The sequence below is a fragment of the Solanum tuberosum genome, unplaced genomic scaffold, assembly GCF_000226075.1.
Source record: "Solanum tuberosum cultivar DM 1-3 516 R44 unplaced genomic scaffold, SolTub_3.0 scf00044, whole genome shotgun sequence".
NCBI lineage: Eukaryota > Viridiplantae > Streptophyta > Magnoliopsida > Solanales > Solanaceae > Solanum > Solanum tuberosum.
Genome location: NW_006238970.1, coordinates 957,045 through 964,949, shown reverse-complemented (window position 1 = coordinate 964,949; position 7,905 = coordinate 957,045). Strand labels below are relative to the sequence as shown.

The following is a 7,905-nucleotide window of genomic DNA, read 5'->3' as shown; positions in this document are numbered from 1 at the left end:
CTAGCAGATTATCTATGGGTAGTGTAGCACATGTTGAGGAAGAAAGAAAAGAGCTAGCAAAGGATGTTCACAGACTTACTCACCTAGGAGTTCGTTTTATGAGCATATCAGATGGTGGTGTAACGGTTCAGAATGGGGTAAAATCTTCTTTGGTGGTAGAAGAAAAATAAAAGCAAGACAGTGATCCGATGCTAGTTGAACTCAATGGTGTAGTCCATCAACAGAGAGTTGAGGTTTTCGCCCAAGGAGGAGATAGTGTGCTTCGCTACCAGGGTCGATTATGTGTTCCTTATGTGGGCTAGTTGAGACAACATATTCTTGCAGAGGCCCATAACTCCAAATATTCTATTCATCCAGGTTCCACTAAGATGTACCGTGATCTGCGAGAAGTCTATTGGTGGAATGGTATGAAAAGAAATATAGCAGATTTTATGGCTAAGTGCCCCAATTGCCAACAAGTCAAGGTAGAACATCTGAAACCAGGAGGTATGCCTCAGGAGATTGACATTCTTACTTGGAAGTGGGAAGTGATCATAGTGGACTTCATCACAGGTTTACCTCGTACTCGCAGACAACATGACTCCATTTGGGTGATAGTTGACAGAGTTACTAAGTCTTCACGCTTTTTGGCGGTTAAGACTAGAGATTCGGCGGAGGACTACACCAAGCTTTATATTAATGAGATTGTGAGGTGGCATGGGGTTTCTTTGTCTATCATCTTAGATAGAGGTCCTCAGTTTACCTCTCATTTTCTGGAAGTCATTTCAGAAAGGTTTTGGTACTCAAGTTAACCTTAGCACAACATTTCATCCACAAACGGATGGTCAGGCAGAGTGTTCCATTCAGACCTTAGAGGACATGTTGAGAGCTTGTGTTATTGACTTCAAGGGTAGTTGGGATGATCAACTTCCTCTTATAGAGTTCGCCTACAATAATAGCTACCATTCCAGCATTCAGATGTTCCCTTATGAGGCATTGTATAGGCGTAGATGTAGATCTCCTGTTCGTTGGTTTGAAGTAGGTGAAACAACCTTGATATGGCCAAATTCAGTCGTTGATGCTATAGAGAAAGTGCACCTCATTATAGATAGACTTATAACATCCCAGAGTCGCCAGAAGTCTTATGCAGATGTAAGAAGAAGGGAACTAGAGTTCCAAGTTGATGATTCGGTTTTACTGAAAGTGTCACCGATGAAGGGGGTGATGAGATTTGGCAAGAAAGGGAAGCTGAGTCCCAGATATGTAGGCCCTTACCGAATCTTGAAAAGGATTGGTAAAGTGGCTTATGAGTTAGAGTTGCTAGCAGATTTAGCAGCAGTGCATCCAGTCTTTCACATCTCACTATTGAAGAAATGTGTGGGTGATCCAGCATCCGTAGTGTCATTAGAGAGTGTGGCTGTGAAATATTCCCTTTCTTATGAGGATGTACCAGATGAGATTCTTGATCGTCAGGTTAGAAGATTGAGAAACAAAGAAGTCACTTCAGTCAAGGTTTGGTGGAAGAGTCATTCTGTAGAGGGAGCTACTTGGGAAGCAGACATGAAGTCCAAGTATCCTCACCTCTTTCCTTCCGATTCCACTCAAGCTTGATGTAATAGTTCATATTCCTTTAGTTTGTAGTTGAGAGACTTTACCCAAGAAATGGGTCAACAAAAAGGAAAGATCGGAACATGGGAATAAATCTGATACCAATATGGATTACCTATTTCAATTGTTGTGCTTTATGAAATTACATACCTATACAAGGGTTCAAGTTTCGGTCGATATTTGTGGAGTTGATTATCCCTCTCGGAAACAAAGATTTGAAGTGGTTATAATTTACTGAGTATTTGGTATAACTCATGCATTCGTGTACAAACCAGTGTAGACAAAGTAACACGAATATCTCCGGTAGTCAGTCTATTTCCATCAGCCGGCCGATGGGAGCGAGAAGTTTGGGACATGTTTGGTGTTTCTTCCATCAATCATCCGGATCTATGCCGTATATCAACAAATTATGGCTTCGAGGGTCATCCATTACGAAAAGACCTTTTTTTGAGTGGATATGTCGAAGTACACTATGATGATCCAGAGAAACGTGTTGTTTCTGTACCCATTGAGATCCCACAAGAATTTTGCTATTTCAATTTTGCTAGACCTTGGGAACAACGTAGTGATGGATAATTCAGAATCGGAATAGGTCCAGTCCAGGGGACAAATAGGTCCACTCAAGCTTGAGGTAATAGTTCCTCTTCAGTTTTTCAGTCATTCATGCACAAATTCAATCTTAATATCATGTTCCTTTAGTTTGTACTTGCAGTTTAGCGTATTTGCATGTTCTTGGAACTTAGTTCAGTCAGAAATCAGTCTCCAGTGTATAGTGGTAGGGTTTACAGCTCCTTCCCTCTATTTCAACTAGTTTAGTCTTCATTCGAGGATGAATGTTCTCAAGGGGGAGATAATGTAACACCCCGTATGCTAGAACAACGAAGGTACAGAAAATCTGTGCTACATGTGCCACCTACGAACGTCACCAACGGACCGTAGAGTGATCTACGGTTCCTGTTGGTGGTCCATGGATGGTCACTACAGCCCTCCCCAGAACTCAGTCCAATTTTTTGGGTAAAGGTCTAGCCACGGTTAGGACTTACCGACCGTGGTCCAGGGCCGTGGATCATACTCTCAAAATCTAGCTTCAGTGACGAAAGACGGTCGACCAGCACGGACCGTCAGTCGATCGACAATCCGTTAGTCCTGTACGTCTGTCACTCAGACAAAAGTTAAGTCGAAGGTCTTTTGGTCTTTTCCTATTTCGTTGGACCCCTAAACTACGTTGTTTTAGATTTGATATTCAGTTTTAGTATATGGGTATCTCCATCATTTCAGATTTATTTACGATTAGCTTCCACGTGCAGTAGAAATAGATCGATATTCAGGCTTTGATGATTATTTGGATACACGATCTTGCTTCTTACTGTTCCAAGATATCAATGATTTTCTAAGAAACATGCAGCAACCAATGATTAAACACTGAGTATCAGGACATCGTGCCTATTAAGAATCACTAAAAGGAGTAATACAAATAGTAGAAAATCTAGGGAAGAATAATCCATTAGTGTATGTTCCTAGAAAATACCTAATGATGCAAGGAATTGTCAGAAAATTGAGATTTTGGGGAGCTTGCATACATCCCATGTAGGTGATGAGAACAAATTAGTTGGAGGTTTCATATAAATATCTTCTTTAAGATCACAATGGAGAAAAACATTTTTGACATCCATTTGATGAAGAGACCAATTTTGTGAAGAAGCGATGGCAATAATTGTTCGCACCATATTCATTTTTCTATGGGTGCAAAAGTCTCTTCATAGCCCACATCTATAATGACCTGTTCCCGTCGTTATACAAAACCCATCGGGGAAAAATTTTGGGCCATAAAACTTTTTGGTAGTAGCTTGAGATTTCCAATCCTAGTCCAGATTTGGATGAAAACAAAGTCAGTGATGTCTGGGGAAATCTGGTAACAATTGCGAGATTTAATATTGAATGTGATTACATGAGTGGATAGCTAAGACGTTAAGGAACCCGTACGACCTTATGGAATTGAATTCGGGCGAGTAGAACTCCCGATATTGATCTTAGCGTGAGCAGATATTTTTTGAGTCTCGTTGGTTGAAGGTGTGTTTTGAAATTGGGATTTGAAGCACATGAAAATATATTTACCATAGTGGACGTTGAGGTTGTAAATGTATGAAAATATTGGTTAGCCAAGTAGGAAAACTATCAATTTAAAATGAATTTGGCTTGTCAAAATAGATTTAATCAAAAAATGAGACATTTTCCAATCCAACACAAAAATTTGTCTGATTGAGATGGGTTACATAAATATATGATAAACAATAGGCGACAACAACACTACCAGCACAACTCTTACCCTTAATAAATTTGTTTGTTTATTGTATTAATCAAGGAAAGAGTTCAATTAATAAAAACAAAGGCCAACTTGTCGTATAGAAGAGTTATACCAAAAAATGATGAACATACAAACAAAAATACAAGGGGTCCTCTAATAGGGTGTATAAAAATAATAATGAATAGAGTGTATTTGTAATGTTTGCATAAGTTTTGCTAATATTATTTTTTATGAGGCCTTTGTTATTTTTGTATTAAAAATAAAATGCATTCCAGAATAGCACTTCCTATTTTTTTTCTTTTACAACCTCAAACCTACAACTTAATTGCCAGCTTCTGCTCCTCCATATATTTATCTAGATGTATTGTGAGTTTGGGTGTATAGTCTTATACATTAGTATTCACTTTTTTTTTCCTCGTCCAATGTTCGTAATTTTTTATGGATATATTCCATTGTGTCAAACCAATTAGAATTTCCCTCAGTATAATCATGTTGGCAATCCTCTACTTTCACTTTTGAAAAATTTTCCATTATTTTTTTTATACTTGTGGAACCATAGGAAAATGGTTTTATTCTTAGTGAAAAGACTATAAAACCAACATTTCCTCTGGCCTGAGTTGCAGGTTTATATCCATTAAGTCTGAGAAAGCACGCATTGTTAGTTAATCAAAAGAATACCTTGTTCAATAATGTATATAAAGTTGCGACTTGAACCAGAGCAGATGTTGGTGTAATGGTCTTTTCACCAAGTGGAAAACCATTTTCCTATTGTTCCACAAGTATCAAAGAAATAATTGATAAAATTTTCAAAATGAAACAAGAGTATCACCAACGTAATTAGGATGAAGGAAAATCAAATGGCTTAGAGGCATTTGAAGATCTCCATAAAAAAATTACAAAAACTAAACAAGAAAGAATAAAATAGAATACTAATGTTTATGATTATGAATCATTGCTTAGAACTACCTCCAGGTAAACACTTGGAGGAACAAAAGTTGACAATGAAGTAGCGGGTGGAGAAACTTATTAAAGAAAAAGAACGTGTTATATAACCGAGCATCTCAAGTTCATAATTATCATGGATTACATAAAAATATGAAAAATAATGGTTCATTACACAAACTAACCTAATCTTACCATTTTTTTTTATTAATGTTGTTTTAATCAAACAATTAGTTTCATTAATAAAAGAGATCTCAACTTTCTGTACACAAGAGTTATACCAAAAAAGGAGGAACCTACAAAAATAATATAATGGATGGTTTGATAGGGTGTATAATAAAAATGATGAATACAATGTATTAGTAATGACTACATAAGTTATGCTAATTTTACTTTTTATGCAATGTTTTGTTTTGTCTATTAAAAATAAAATGCATTCAATAATTTCCATAAAAAATATTTGTTTTCAATAATACCCTCCACACTCTTTAAGCTCAAAAAAATGGGAAATGTTTGAGCTGGATTTGAGGAGTGGTTATGTCATTAATCATTAATCTTATGCATGTGTTGAAACCCTTTGTATAAATAAAATGATAATCAGTTAGTCACCTCTAGAAGCATTTTCAACCAATGACTCCTAACTATGATATTATATTATATATGATGCAAAAAAAACTCATGCCTGAGTATATCAGGTTCTGTGTGTTTTCCACATAACTGCATAGGAAATATTTTATTAATAAACCATGCAATATAAAATTTCAACAGTAAGTGGAAATTTTAAAATTAGTTTAACACAGAAAATAGAAGGAGTCTAGCAAGAGTCTAGCATGCTGAACCAGCACAAAGAAAATATCCAAACATTTAAACAACTTCCTTCACAATTGCAAACATCCTAAACAATGATCATACATTTGAGATAGAACAACTTCAGAACTTCTTTTTACTTTTTTGGTGGGTCCCTATCACTGTCATCATCATCCTTATGAAAATTATACCGAGAATTGCACGTATCCTACAGGGTCATATCTAGCACTTTTCTAACGTTGATAACAAAGTTACATTAAGTAATCAGCATATGCACACCTTTAAAATCAATGAAATATACAAAATGTACAAATAGCAACTTTCACAGTTATAGGAGCTGGATCAACATTCAAATTGGAAATCCCATCATAGTCTCTTGCACAAAGTTTGAATACCTCCCCAAATTTTCCATCACTTTGACGAGTATAATCACAAATATCTGCGGAGCCAACCCCATCAAATTTTAGATATTACAGCTTTTTTTGTTAAACATTTATTTTTTGGGCAAACATGAATATAGAATAGAAATCTACTCGTAGATGGATTTCTTGTGCATTATAAATGGATTTTGGTTAATAATGGTTTCTTACCTAATAATGAGTAATATTAATATTTACTAAGGGGCCGTTTGGTATAGTGTGTAAGAAAAATGCTAAAAGGGTGTATTAATAATTCTTGCATTAACTATATATAGATTATTTCTTAAGCAATGTATTAGAAGTTCTAGCATAAAAATATTTATTTACAAGATATTCTTCTCAATTATTGTGACGACCCGAGTCTACGCCCTAGAAGTGGGCGGCACTTGAGAACCATTGCAGGTCCCAAGTGAACCCTCATCCTGGCTGTAACACCTCGCACCTAGAAACAACTATAAAGAGTCTAAAATATGAAAATATTGATGTTTGGAAAGAATAAGGAAATCTGGAAATGTTTTTCCAAGTTAAGAAAGTGAGTTTTGGCCATTTTCAAACGGCCATAACTCCTAGCTCAGGATGAGTTAGGAGCAGATATTGATATGGTTGGAAGTCCCTTGGAGAGATCTTTCCAACTCCACCAAGTTTGTGCCATTTTGACATCATATGAGTGAGATATGCCCTTCGGAAGTTGGGCTATTAGATTGAGGAAAGTCCCAGTCCGGAATTAAGGAAGGGCAAAGTAGTCTTTTCTTTAATTTATTTCCTAATTCATTTTTAGGGATTTATTGGGGTAAAAACTTATTTTTGTCAGATTAGAAAAAAATTAAATTCACGCTTAGGGCTTGGGAGTGGAATTCGTCGGGGATGATCCCTATTAAGGTATGTGAGATATTTTAGTGATGGGTTAGTTCACCCACACACCAACTTGTTTCAATTCAGCGATTTTGGGTTGTTTACATGTTAAAAAGTGAAGTTCTCGAAGAACATTGTTGGATTCTTGTTGGTTGATTGTTGAATGCCTAATGTTGATTTGATTCGTGTTTCCTGGTTGTTTTTTGAGTTAAATCTATTGGGTATTGAGGGTACTAATGATCCTAAGTGTTTGGGGAAAGAACTATGAAAGTTTAGATGGTTTGGAGATGAAAACCGGAGAAGAAAAATCGTCAAAAAACTTGGGGAAGGGGGTGGGGCATCGCGCCAGCCAGCCCGTCCCAAAAGGGGCTCTGACGTTCACCCCATGGGGCGACGCGCCAGCCAGCGCACCCCAGCAACTCCTCTAAAGTTTGAGGGCTGGCGCCCCGCACCTCTTAGAGCGCCAGGGACGGCAGTTCTCCCCATTCGTTCCCCACCTTTTCGTACTAGTTCCTAAGTGTTGTACCTATGTTTCCTAGTTGATTCTAACATTCTAAGGTACATCTAAACATCATGAAATCATCCATAAATATGAGATCATAAACCTTGAATCTATAATCCAATTCAAGGAAAGTTAAGATCAAAGTCAATGAAGTTAAGAGTCAAGTCTAGAAGTTAAGAAGCAAGTCAAAGCAAAGTTTCTTAAAGTTTTCAAGAGTCTTTAACAAAATTTTTAACTTCATTTTAAAGCTCAAGTTTCAAGTTAAGCAAAGAGTAAAGAGTTGAGTCCATTTTCTCAAAAATCTATAAGGGAACTAAGTATTCCCAAAGAGTTTATAAATGTTTTCACATTTGAGCAAGAAAAGGGAACATCGATTCTAAGAGATCTTTTAAGCTAAGTTTTGAGTAATTATCTCAATTCAAAGAAAGAGTTTTGTTTTTACAAACATATGAGCTAAGTATATTTTGGGAGTAGTATTGAGCACCGAATTG

At 36.5% G+C, this 7,905-nt stretch overlaps 1 protein-coding gene across 1 annotated transcript in view; it reads left to right on the top strand.

Annotated features, from left to right (window-relative positions):
* Nucleotides 1–2,163, top strand: part of LOC102578729 (NADH dehydrogenase [ubiquinone] iron-sulfur protein 3-like) — a 5,241-nt gene extending 3,078 nt beyond the window's left edge. The window contains 2 exon segments of the mRNA XM_006343408.1: nucleotides 1,628–1,811; nucleotides 1,814–2,163. Of these exon segments, the coding sequence (XP_006343470.1) occupies nucleotides 1,628–1,811; nucleotides 1,814–2,163 (534 nt within the window).
* The last annotated feature ends 5,742 nt before the right edge of the window (nucleotides 2,164–7,905 follow it).